General features: G+C 38.6%; 2 protein-coding genes and 1 long non-coding RNA gene across 10 annotated transcripts in view; 1 reads left to right on the forward strand and 2 right to left on the reverse strand.

Moving 5' to 3' along the window:
• Window positions 1–3,436, reverse strand: part of LOC111252571 (uncharacterized) — a 7,679-nt gene extending 4,243 nt beyond the window's left edge. The window contains exons 1-2 of one of the 4 annotated variants that reach the window (XM_086992622.1): window positions 820–944; window positions 457–613 (exon numbers count right to left, since the gene is read on the reverse strand). Coding sequence is in view for 1 of the 4 variants with exons in the window: in XM_022810720.2 (XP_022666455.2) it covers window positions 820–994 (175 nt within the window). In the remaining 3 variants the exon portion in view is untranslated. Of the gene's footprint in view, window positions 1–456; window positions 614–819 lie in introns of all 4 variants that reach the window. The other 3 variants (XM_086992623.1, XM_022810720.2, XM_086992621.1) reach the window with 3 other exon arrangements.
• Window positions 1,797–3,553, forward strand: LOC147754729 (uncharacterized). Its single transcript, XR_015330034.1, has 3 exons — window positions 1,797–1,884; window positions 2,207–2,265; window positions 3,430–3,553. It is a non-coding gene; the product is annotated as an uncharacterized LOC147754729 (long non-coding RNA).
• Window positions 3,554–8,571: 5,018 nt separating this feature from the next.
• Window positions 8,572–13,585, reverse strand: part of LOC111253077 (uncharacterized) — an 8,694-nt gene continuing 3,680 nt past the window's right edge. For 3 of the 5 annotated variants that reach the window (XM_022811983.2, XM_086992637.1, XM_022811984.2), the window contains 3 exons: window positions 13,025–13,184; window positions 12,313–12,433; window positions 8,572–11,945 (listed from right to left, as the gene is read on the reverse strand). In XM_022811983.2, coding sequence (XP_022667718.1) covers window positions 11,579–11,945; window positions 12,313–12,433; window positions 13,025–13,100 — 564 coding nt within the window. In that variant the 5' untranslated portion in view covers window positions 13,101–13,184 and the 3' untranslated portion in view covers window positions 8,572–11,578. Of the gene's footprint in view, window positions 11,946–12,312; window positions 12,434–13,024; window positions 13,577–13,585 lie in introns of those variants that run through there. The other 2 variants (XM_022811988.2, XM_022811989.2) reach the window with 2 other exon arrangements.

The following is a 13,585-nucleotide window of genomic DNA, read 5'->3' on the forward strand; positions in this document are numbered from 1 at the left end:
ATTAGTCTAATGGGAATATATCCATAAAAAAATTATCAGTACGAATAATACATTTGATGTATCAAACTAATGTAATAGTGATTACGGAATGCCCCCTTTACTCAATACAGGCGTATTTATTAATCTTAACTGATATAAGTTAGGCTGACTGTACCCAACCATTGAATAACAGCGTCGACCTAATAACGGTTAGATTAATAGTAGGTTTTAAGTTGGAAAAAGGAACGCGTTTTGACTGGACAATTGCAACGAAATGTTGAAGTCAGGCCCTAGAAAACAGGATAATAAAAAAAAGCATAATAATAATAATAATAAAAAAAGGTTTTCTCTTCTTATATGATAATCATTTAACATCGTTATTATTTAAAAAAAAAGCGCAATATATGTACTGTAGGGCAATGTGTTATCTGCGATAGGATACTCGACAACCGGCAGTGAGTAATTCGTCAATCGTACCAGCAAGCAGCCATGTTACTTCAGTATTTCAACACAAGGATAACGGGACTGACGCAACAGGGCAACGCGATAAGCGCAACAAGGTAGTTATAATGCAGGGAATTTACATGCTCTTGTGTACGGCAATCATCATGAAGTTCATCGACCTGTTCACCTGCTGAAATACCGCCGTGGTATTAAAGACGCAATATATAATTATTTCATGTGAAATTAAAGACACTGGCGAATAGGAAAAGAAAGGTGCGGGCCCACCAGGACACGACACCTGAAACCAGACTTTCAGTCGTCGCTGAACAGTTAGGTGACCTAATATCACCGGTTCAAAGTATTTTTATCTGTTGAGTTGTTTTAGTTCTGACTTACCTTTGCCTCCATGAAGACGGTTCGCGGGACCTTCCGACCAAGCATCCTCGATAGGATTAGAATTCTGTGGTGATTGGTCCTGATTTGCACGTGTACTTGTTTTTAGTTGAACCAAGTCGTCTCTTGTCTTTGATGAGTTTAATTTTCGAGGGGTTTTTCGATTCTCGTCATACATAATTTTGTTGACTTTGTTTTCTCTTCATAAATTGTTGGTGGATTGCCAAATCCACGCGGTCAAGCAAGACAAAACTATCGATGCGGTAAGCACAAAAGGCGTTTGCGTTCGGCAAACAGCTTATGAATACTACAAGCATGACTTATGTTGCATTTTGAGTCAAACCTTACGCTCTTTCTACATATGCAAAAAGTCGCTGCATATTATATAGTTATCGAAGAGCAAACTTCTCTGAAATTACTGATCTGCATTAATTCTATAAAGTTCACCATTGTAAAAAAACGCAGTACTGGCACTTCTCAGAGCGGTACTCTTTCGTTGAACTATAAGTAACAAATTACTTATCATAATTCAACCAGAGAGAAACTATTTACACGGCATAATCATATAATAGATAAATCAGTGACAACTTTAGAAATACGGTGCCATTCTGTCTCGTTCTCAAGTTTTTAGTGTGATTATTTTAAAATGCTTTACGATAAATATGTTATTTATAGGAAAATGTTATTTATAGGAAAAGAGTTTCAAACAATAACAATACAAAGTATCTGATAATTGAAAATATCCAGGATAAACCTGTTGTTTAACTATTATGGGTATTTAACAGCTCTATCAACATTATATCGATTTGGACATCAGCCTGAAGAAGCTGGCCAATTCAAGGACTTGAAAACAAAAATGAAAGCAAAATGTCCATTTTCTTTGCGGATAAAATCTGTGGTATGCCTTTAGATCAACGGAACGATAGAAGAAAGAGCATCGTTAGGTCGTACTATAACATAAATTATGAAATGGTTTTAGACTTCAATCTGTCTCAGATTTGCATATTTCGAAACTAGTACAGATTAGTCCTTACAAGTAGATGTAAGTCAAGAGTGCAACGAGTCTAGGTGAGACAAATCGATGCCTGCCGGTTCATTGCCTACAACCTCAAGTACCAATTAAGCATGTGTCCACAACTACACGGTCTCTATCTATGTTTTCCTGTTATATGTCTGGCACTTAAGCCATTAGACATAACTTTAGAAAAATGGCTTCAAACACAAAAGGAAGTATGTTCTAGACCACTGCATGTACCAACCGTTAGGAGGCAAGCACGTCACCCACTGCGCTATCAGACAGCCTTCTTTATCTATATGAACTGAACCATCAGCCGAAAAGTTGCATATATGTTTATTTATTTCTAATACAATAATAGTCTTTCGTTTATAGTAAACAATGATGTTAGTCATCGGTCGAATGTACGAGAGGCGAAGCTATGCAATACACAGGTATGCAATATTCCACAAAAAAGCCCCCAAACGATTTCTTTTCATACAGTTAGAATCCCATGCGCTAGCTAGGACCTTGTTTATTCTTAGCTAAACTACACGGGCATTTTTAAAATACGAGGTCCATATTATTTAATTGTTTTTATTAGTGTGACTTGCTCGTAGTTTCCTATAACCATAACAAAAATGATTTTTTACATGCTACCTGTACACTCACACCTGCTTAAATGTTTCTCATATGGATTTTTTTGACGCCATTCTAGAAGGTATTAATATTTCATTGTTAGTATACGAGTATTCATTAACTGGTGCGGGCACTACAGCATAACGTCTTCCTTACTACTATACATTGTGTATGAAATTATGTTAATTAAGCAGATTTTAACCGATTCGAATAGAGAAAACGACAAGTTACTTATACTCGACAACGTTATCTTTCTCCGGAGCGTTTCTTTATTTATTATGCTGCGTCTTGCCTTCTTACTTTTCATGTGGTGTAAGGCATGAAGACCGATTTTAGGTTAGAAATGAAAAACAACCTTCGTTTCTCGAAAAGGATCTCCGAAAGGAAATGATAGGTCAAATCGCTGACGGGCCAATTTTTCTGACCTTGACAGTTATTCAGACTGAGTATACAATGACTATTCGGTGACAGATCGTCCATTTTGGCCAGTAGCTACCTCATTAAGGATAAGAGTGAAAATTCCTTATTATGTTTTCTAAAAAATTTATAGTATTAATCATTGGTTTTTTTTATAATGATCGCTTAAGAATTTCAATGTAGTCCGCAAACAATCAGATTCTAACAAACCTCTTCCTTTAGATTTTTAACGGTGTTCAGTGTAGTGCCAAGGTTGTTCGTTGAAGGGACAGCTACGAGTCAGCTATGGAAAAAAAAACGGATTTTTTTAACTAAACATTTACCTTCGTATTTGCGAGTCATTGCAAAATATTAACAAATAAAGAACCAGCCACCCTATTTGCTCGTTTTTAGTTCCCTTGAATAATTATGTTTTAATCACGCCTAAAATTACGTTACAATTTTTAATGACTGTTACTCGAATCTTTACAATTATTTTGTGCGAACTGAGAGTTTATAGCTATCATTGAGGACCAGGGTTGATTAATATTGCCGTTTGTTTTTTTGCATCGATCGGAGGGAAGATTACATTCCCGCTATGTCAAATCGTCACAGAACGAAGCTACTGATCGAGCCGAAAGTGTTTCTATCATTTATCTGCTTGCTTGAGTGGATACGTTTACGTAAAGAGTAAGTATCTTTTAAATATATGGCCCCATGTAGTTCGACTTTTGCCCTTGACCGTGTTGTTGACAATCTTTTTCTGCTCATCTATTAATAATAAAAAAAAGCCTGAGGCATTGGCATGATTAGCTTTGAATCAGCTTAGACATCAATAAATTGCAAACTAAAATATCAGTGATCACTAGGAAAACAAGAGCTTATGGAAATGTGCGATGAAGGTCACTCACACATACATAGACACACACACCCACACACACACACTCACATGGAGACTCAGATTGTCTGGGCATGGGCACCATTCAAACATTGACGAACACCCATCGAAAGCTCCGATGCGGGCTCTATCTACGATTCGAACCCAAAAATCTAATAAAATTCAAAAAAGAAGCACTGTTTTAAAAGAAAATTCAGATGTTTTGGCAGTTACGGATTTACTAGAAACGGCCCTATCAGGAGAGAGTTTACAGGCCCTCCACCAGCCGAATAGTGAGCAAAAGTAGGCGTTGCCAGCGGAGAATCCGCAAGAACGGCCTATGAGGGAAACGGAGAGCGGATACCGGATGTCTCGAGCTTTCAAACACAGCCAAAAAGACAAAAATATTACTTAGTTGTTCCGTTTGCTTACGGCAAACTGTTCTTTGAAATCAATAGCGATCGATGTGTCACTTTTATTACGTATGACCTTTAACGTTATATGGTAACTATGCGACGGTAATTATTATAACACATGTGCTCTGTTATAATTAGGCTTTTTCCCGTGCAATAAAAGGGAATCAGTTGAACTATAGCCATCATTAGTGAACAGTAAAAACTATATACCTCTTTAAGTCATCGCATTTGCCATACCAACCAGTGGATCAACCTGTGATTATTGATACTAGAGGAAAGCTCTTGTGCATGCTGTAGATGTAAAGCATGATACACTGTTGTAAATGTGTACACCATTTTTCATACCGCTCAACGTATACAACTGGTAAATAACTTAATAATTGCTATTTATGCGGAGTTTGACTGGTTAAGATGAACACCTCAGTTAATGACTACGGTACTCGTACCTTGGAGCTGTTTCTCGGTATTAAAGGATCACTGACCTGCAAAAAAAAAGATGATATATAAGATTATAGGTACCGGACGCCCTATCAAACGTACTGGTTTGTGGCCGATTAGGCCAGTGATAAGGTGCGGTGTCGGTTAAACTCTAATCTATGTAGATTAGCCCATCAAAGCTGGAGTTTGAGCGTAGGATCGATAATTGTACGTTTACAATTTTCTGATTTCTTTTTTCTCCTTAGAAGAGGACAAAAATGGTTCACAAAGATCATGTTTCTTTACACAACAGTAGCCTCGAAATCGGGCGAAACGAACTCAAAGGTGGTTTTAGGGAACGTATATTGAAGTACCCACTTTGCTAAAGTGGGTACTGACCATTCTGTTAGAATGGTCAAACTTCTATCCCGAATGAAGTATCGACTAGTAGCAGCACGATTCTTATCATGAAAACAAAAATCGTCGAAGTGCGGCTGCATAGACGCTGGAAGCCATAATAGTGTTCGGCTAGAAACACTTCTTTAGAAAAGAGCCTAGGAAGCCTTGGGTTAAAAAACCTGGCTCAATCGAGACGCGTTGTAAGGTGTTTGTTTTACGGAAACTGGAGATGAATATAGGTGTTGTGTCGTATCCGTTGATCACGACTTACCGTTAAAGCTAAGCAAGGTGTTGATCTTTAAAAAGCTATCTATGCAAATTGCGCATCGATGAGCAATGCCAGACCCGGCCAGTGGTTTAAAATAAGAACGGGTGACGGCCAAAACTCCTCAAGTAATGCTTTCGATACATAATGCCCATAAAAATCATATGACCTAATCAATAAACCGCAGCCGGCATTCTTATCCAGAATGAACACAACCTTTACCCGACTAGCTCACACTATCTTAATAATAATAGCTGCCACAATTCTTAAATAGAAGGTCAAAGTGTAGATGTTCACATGTTTGAGACATGACGTATGTCTAACTATAGACTTTTTCCAAAGACCTATTTAATAGAAACCGTTTGGGAAAAAATATTACGTCGTGTGAAATGTTGTTAACTTCGAAGTTTAGTGTATACAAAAAACACCTTAGTTACCCTCCTTATGAAAAACTGATTTTATAACAATGAGTTAATCCAATTGAACTCGACGGAAACGCACGGTTGCGTTGCTTTCAAATGCCTGTTCAATGGTCTAGCGCACACGTCATCCGTCTTCCAGGTAGATCCCAGGTAGTCCAGGTTGATCCCTTACGTTTGAGGTACACAAGTTCTGTTAGCCATTAAATGCGACGATGGAAAGTGCGCATTAAGCAAACAAGACTAGTAAATAAAAGCAAACAATTCTTTTTTCACACTGGCGCTTAAGTTGCACTAAACACAATGACAATAGTTACTAGCTAGAAGCCTTCTGTCATCTATCGTGCTCGTCAGACATTTTTCTTATCGATTATTATTTGTTCTCAAAATCTCGACGCTTTCTTCTCAAACAATGTTCGCGTTTCACTATACAGAAACTCTCTTTCGAGACTTCATAGACCTAGACTTCGCGACAGCGGAAAAATGTGTTATCATTCAAAGGGCAAAACGTCATAGGCAATTTACTTCGTTTAAATTAAAAAACAGTATTGCTCCGAAAAGCGAATTTATACTGAGCCTGATTATGTTGTTGTGAAATGTGATGTCCTCATTTAGTGAAAGACATCCAAATACTCAAAAAAAAACAATGCAATTTCGTAGGTCATATATCAAGGAGAAATAGCATTTTTGCCAAATGACTTCAGAAACAAACAGATTTAATATGGCCTAAGTTGATCCCATTGATTGATTGATTGATGAAAGAGTTGTTTCTGCATGTTAAAGGGCAGGTACACACGTGCCCCACGGTATAGCCGCTCATTGCCATTTCTCTATTTACTGCCGTTTTACTAACTAGACAGAGATGTGACAAAAAATTAGCTGTTTTGCGTGGTATTATAACTAAATTTGTTTCTTTCCTTTATTATTACGTAGTGTTTTCAAAAAGGTACGCGCATGACGCATTTGTATTGAACGCGTCGTAGATGTATTGTCCAGTTTAGATCACGAGCTACAAGTACGAATAGTAAATTATGGAGTGGTGCTAACTTCCGCTCCATCAGTCTCTAAGAGTACACCGTTTGTGATGAAGTATGCTACTACGGATGGATGAGAGAATTCAACTAGGCGTCGGTTACGCACCTAGGTGGATGGTGATGGCGACTCGTGCACACTGCCCACGGCAGAACTCACAGAATCTACCGCACGAACGTGCCACACAAGCACACAGCAGAATTTACAAAGAAAAAAAAAAAAGAGAAGACACACAGGCAGACAGATATACAAACAGCCGCACGCACACAAGATTGCTCCGCACACAGGCCGCTCATTATCGGTTCGTACCCTCATTGTTTATAGCTTTTCTTTAACCAGAGAGCGAAACGGCACGGTACGTACACACCCACACAGCTAATAAAATATGGCAACGGGATATGTATGTAATAGTAACACGTAAACACATTGCACTTTTGTATACTGTTAGCACTTCACTTGTTAAAGGTCCTTCATATTCAATAGCAGTAGTGGTGATGGTCGTACTTTTTTGTTGTTTGTTAAGGCGAATGAATGAAAATCTAAAGTGGAATAGGGGATTCTACGTGAGCCTTCCACAGGCTGTACGAAAATGCTAAGGAAAAGACGAACTTTGAGGAGCGCCACTGATAACGGGTGCGCAGCTGGTTACATCAAATACTACTATCGAGTTATAATGGTATATTTCATGATCGTAGTAAAAGATAAACATGAATGAGATTATTTTTTATCATGTACTAAACGAGACGAGAGTGAAAGGGTGCAGCGATCAAATGCATTTCAGGCCCACTGACAATAACATCGCCGAGCACGTTTGTAATAATTATACTCTCGACGATATAGTTTAGTACGTTATGATGTTGACGTATAAACCGCTACTGCAGGAGCAATCTGCAAGGAGTATGCTGTTTGTGTCCATTGTTTCGTATATATATATATATATATATATATATATATATATGTTTGTGTGTGTGTGTGTGTGTGTGTGTGTGTTTATTAATCGTATATTTATTTACACAGCGTTACAGAAGGGCCGCTCCAAAAAGGCCCACATAAATCAAGTTCAATATTGAATGGAGACTAGAAAAGTAAGAACATGCATGACTATTTGATTTCTATTATCCATTCATTTATCTAGTATAGTAATTAGTCAGTCAGTCAGTCAGTCAGTCAGTCAGTCACTCACTCGCAGACGTGTACATGACCGTGGCGTGAATATATCAAAGCAGGTCACCAATCTTTGTTTCCTTGTTGCTTTGTTGAAGTAGGTCATATATGGTAGATACAGTTGTCTAGTATTTGCTACATTGTAAATACTATAGACGGCACAACTGACCTACTAATAATCATAATGACTACTGATTCATTTTGATCTACAAAAGCCCCATTATCTCGTAGTAGTAGCAGCAGCAGCAGCAGCAGCAGCATTTAGAGATGCAAAATGTTTTTGGAATGAATCACTAAAACTATTTTACATTCTGTACCTAAAACGTTCGTTGCAAAAAAAATCCGAAAGTTGGAAGTTAGTAAATTTAAGGTAGAATACACGGGTCAGGTTTAATCAAGCCGAGGCCCTCTCAACACCCTTGATTCCGAAGGCTGTGGGAAATATATTAGTTCAGGCAAAATTAGTTTTTCGCTTAAACTGGTAACTAACAAGACCTTTTAAAAGCGGCTGAATCGGAATTGAAGAACAAAGATGGTAAATCGCAATATCGCATCCATGTGTGTCAAAAACATTCGAAATTTTCGGCAGTATAATTTGTCGTTATGCCGACTTTTCGCTTACGAAATTTCCGCAGTATGCTTTAAAAATTAAACCCTATTCTGCATAGTTTTACTCGAAGACGAAGTAATAAAAACGAGATCAAAAATACTACTGAACAAAAAAAGACAACGTCAAATCAAATATATCAATATAACATTCAACAGAAAACATCTCTATAGTACAAGATAAAATCTAGCAGATGCACTGTCCAATCGAAAAATTCATGTAAGTTATGTAACATTCATTGAATTTCGTGATGCCTTTTTGCACGTTCACTCCAGACCATTATCATCATTTTAAGGTTTGGAGTTGTAATAACAACTAAGGACATCCCGACGCATGTATACACGGGCTTGTCGGGGCGTGAGTACAGTTGGTTATTGATTTTCACTCTACCGAAGGTTCGAAGAAACAAAGCTTTTTTAAAACAACTATCTAGTAAATATAATCATTGTAATCATGATATGATCCGCATATTCAATAATCTAAACTTAGCATCAATTTATATCACCTATACAGTATAGTTACAACACCGGAAGGTCTTCTTTTGAACAAGTGTAAGCACTTAGATCAAATACTATGAAAATATATATCATTTTACATAGTTTTACACACAACGGCTTGCATATACATACATTCATATATTTCAAGATAAGTAAATCGCTAGTAATTGGTATGGAGACATCTTTAGCTAATCACACATTAATTTGCTGGCTTGGGTAGATTTCTAGGTATCGGTTATGTCCAATGTACTCCAACTTACATACACTTTCTTGAATAGGTAGAACCCTTCATACATGTTCGGTATATTTTCGTGCAGCACATAAGTATCAGCAGTAGCAGTAGTATGATAAAGTTAACTTATAAATGTTTTGTATGTTCCATTCGAAGTTTCTAATCTTTCGTCTGTCTCTTGACATAGGCTATTATACACACCGCGCATTTAGGCGCACATTGTAAAAACGACACTGGGATCTTCACTCTTGTCGTCAGTACCTCGTAGTAATATTAGTTACACAAAATAATAGACCGTAGATGTTAGATGCGTAGGCGTGGTATCACTTTCGACATTTGTGTCACCATCGTAGTCCGTTTTGAGAAATGGATAAATCATATCATCACTCATATAATAGCTTTAATTAACTATAATAATGATAAACAATAAGTGAAACTCGAATGATTTTTTGCATTCTGTTTTCCTTAGCAGTCACAGGACACACCATTCGTTCAACCGCAGTCGGTATTCATTGATGAGGCGTCAGCAATACTAACATGACGCGTAATGTTCAAATTGTACGACAACGCAGAAAGGATAAAAACGAGCAGAAATGTTTGAATAGAATTTTTTTCGAAAAATTATCTTCACAGCGAGAACCCTAAGCTGTGACCTTTTCGGAATTATGCATCGGAAAGCGATGATGATCACAGTATTAGGGAAATCCATAACGCCAATCAGGCTTTTTTTCGTTGGCAGCGATTATCCGCTGATTTGGCAGCGATCGGGTAATGCATGAACTTGAACGAAGTGATAAATGTGTTAACACTCAATCCACAACTGCGCGCTGTCCTTCATCATCCGTATCCTATTCTCGAGGCAGCAAATCATCACGGGATCTACTTAGACCAGAAATGCAGAACCGTTTGATCTTCCTCGAATGTTCGTAAACTGTTTTCGGTATTTTTCTTTGGCAGTTTTTGTCAGACTCGCTAAATCTTTCCAGAAGGGTCGATGTAGGTCATAAGCATAACGATATGCCTGAATACTACAATGATCAGTTATGAATCATACACTCATAGGTACCGTTGTTATATTGTGCATTCGAATTTGTTTCAATAGCCTTTTTATTGCTCGAGCACTGCGCTCCTGACGACCGTATGAATATCATCAACTGGGCGAATTCATTTAATTATAGCAGTGACAGTATGACAGAATGCCGTGACTTTTTTTCTTCGTTGTTACGCAATCAGAAGCAGAAATACCTAGTCGCGCATCGGGATCTAATACTATTGTGAGATTCACGAGCGAAAGGATGGGTAACAGCGAATTGTAGGCTCACCATAGACGAGTACTTGCCACCTTTCTTACTGATGGATATTCAGAAATGTCCTATAGCAAGGAGAATTCACTTAGCCGAAATCAGGCAAAATAAAAGGTAAAGGAAAATCATGTGGATGAACAAGTACATCAACAAAAACACACCGGAGAGTATTGATCTTCCTACCAAATTATCAAATCGCGATATGCATTAAATCGCACAACGTCATCATCAGTAGCAGTATCGTCAACAGCAAACTTGCAAAATAAGAGGTCCTAGTTGTTGAAACGATGCCTTTTTTCATTCGGGTCCTCATATATCGTATATTCTAACTACTTGTCCTTGTGTTCAATGGTACCTGTCAACAAACGGTATGCAGTGAGTCTCGAGTGTCTAGAAACTTAAATGCGTCAGTAAAAGGCCATTACCATAGTGGTGCATCAATGAGCTGTATAAAAGTTCGTCTTCATTCCCGTCCATTACTTTCCACACCATTTTATTACTCATTACAACCGATTATCGTCAGGTTGTCTTCGTTCTGTAATGTGATGACTTCGGTTATAAACATCGGTCTGTTTTACTGATAAGAGTCACACATCGTATTCTTCTACCTAGGTTGTATCGATGTCACATACCGCTACTGCATCACCAATTGATGCGCCTGACAACGAGTGGCTGCTGTGCGCATGCATGCCAGGTCTCATAGCAGTATGAACGTGTATAGGTCGTAATAAATACTGTACACGGTCCTCACGGAGCGAGACCTACCGTTATCATCATCCATTACTGACTATGATGAGCTCGCTCAGCTGGCAGCTCAAAATAGCCGCAATCCAAATTAGTACAACATAAACCGCAGAGTACATCATTACATTGGTAGATCGATAGGTTAAGATGGAACCACTGGTTATCTAGTGACGCTTGCTTTTTCCTATCTACGTAGACGATTAGTGTTAAGGGCTTTTCATTGATTGGCTTTTAACAGCAGGAGGAGTAAAGTAAAATAGCCAGTATTTCGCAATTCTCTCTCTGTATAGAGTGACCGATTCATGTTGTGTACATATTCTTTGTCACTTGATGATAATTGGTGCATAAGTCGAACGATCGCTAATATAAGCCGGCTTCGCTAGCGACTGCTGGCGGACGCGCCGTTCCTTGCGGAGGTTGATAGTATACCGCCTTTCGAGTGCTATTAGATTTGTGTCCGGAGCCGCTTAGCGTTTGATCTTTAATGATATCGAAATTGTGTTGGAAGAAGTCAACAATCTCTTTGTGGTTGCGAGAATCGAACTGCGTTGAAGATTGCACTGGAGGAGGTCGCGTTTGTTCTCGTGACAGCACCGCTCCACGACCGCCATAATTGCCACCGCCGTGACCACCGTGGCCGCCTCCGTGCGAATTTCGTCCGTTCATCTCCCGGCCTCCTCCACCCCCGCCACCCCCGTGTGTATAGCGCTCGCTTCGCCCGCCGCCACTGCGAACGAACGAACGAACGAACGAACGAACGAACGAGCAAACAAACAAACAACAAGGAACCGTGTTAAACTCAGTAACAACGACAGCCCGTAACTGAATGCTGGTACCATGAAACGTTCGGTACACACTTAAGGTATTTCTGCCAAATTCACCCATGCAAGCATTACAATGCTACGACCGAGCAGACCTACTTTTCTTTAACGGAACGACTACTACTAAAATGTCATAATAAATAAATAATCAACAACGAAAAATAATTCTACTAGCAACAGACTAAGCACAGTAACCTCTGTCGTTCTTGGTAAATATGATTATAAATTCGAAAGCTTGAAAATGTTGGAAGTAGAACTAAATTTGTCGCCTACTTGTTATTGTTGTTGTTGTTGTTGTTGTTGTGGCTAGTGTTGTTGTTATCTGGCGAATGTCGATGGTCGTTCCTTCTCCCTCCGCCGTGGCCACCGTGATGTGACACGTTACCATTTGAGCCTTAAAGTTGGTGAATGTATCATCCGTTGAAGTTTGCTCGCTTACATTTTCATGCATCAGACGATAACAAGACTACGCTTTCTATCTAAGGGGCACCAATAAATTTCCAATATCACATCAACATTACCACTACAAAATCTTCCTACACGAACAATAATATATATTAAATCAGACGTGTACATAAAAAATTAAAAATGAATATATATTCAGCTACGACGCAAAATATCCGATGGGTTCCGCGAGAGGCAAGAGAAAAATCTTGTACATGAAATAACCTCTTCAGGTTGTCAGTTTATCGGAGTGAACTACTACATAACATTGTTTTAGAGGTGTCTGCTCATGTGTGGCGAACTACTTAAACGCAGTATGGTAAATAACAAAACACCTAATGAATCCTGAGGTAGTTTCAGCGTGTGTGTCTAGGATGGAGAGTCACGTTAGGATGTCTATAACATAGGCCAAGGCTTGTTTGAGACCATTGAGGTAGCTATATGTTTGTAATAATAACTCTACTTGTATATAACACTGTTAAAACGATCTAAACAGTAAACAGAAAGAAAATTGGCCTAATGACAGAGACGGATTACTTACCTTGGTTCGAACGGTTACGAAATGAGCCTGACATGTTTCCCTGATTGTATGCTTTGTTGTTACCGCCCTGTTGCATTCTCTCCTTGCAGAGGGACGAGGAACTATGAATTACAAAAGATAGCCAGGTACAGTGCTTTATAAAATATTTTTTCGAGTAGACCTGGAATAATGCACAGAGAAATCGTCTAAATTATGCAAGATCGCATTTATAAAATGGTCACCGTTACACTTGCACATTGCTTCTCAATATACAGACGGCTTTCATGCGCGTTTCCCATTCATACTCTATTTTGCGGTCCTATTGAACCATGCTGTGTCAAACCGCACGCCGTATCGGTACCTTGTTATCGCCTAGCTTAAATTCGCGAATATATCTATTTTTCCCTATACAATGCGAACTGGGTGTACCTATAGTCTGCGGTAATATTCATAATGAATCACAATTTAGATTAATAAATGAATGTAGACAAACATTACAACTCCACGCTTACTCAGCTACCTAGACTAGCGTCCAACTCGCTATAGTAGACTGATACATTCAACTTCATTGTCTATTTATAA

The sequence above is a fragment of the Varroa destructor genome, unplaced genomic scaffold (genome assembly GCF_002443255.2).
Source record: "Varroa destructor unplaced genomic scaffold, Vdes_3.0 BEIS01000006.1, whole genome shotgun sequence".
Taxonomy (NCBI): Eukaryota; Metazoa; Arthropoda; class Arachnida; order Mesostigmata; family Varroidae; genus Varroa; species Varroa destructor.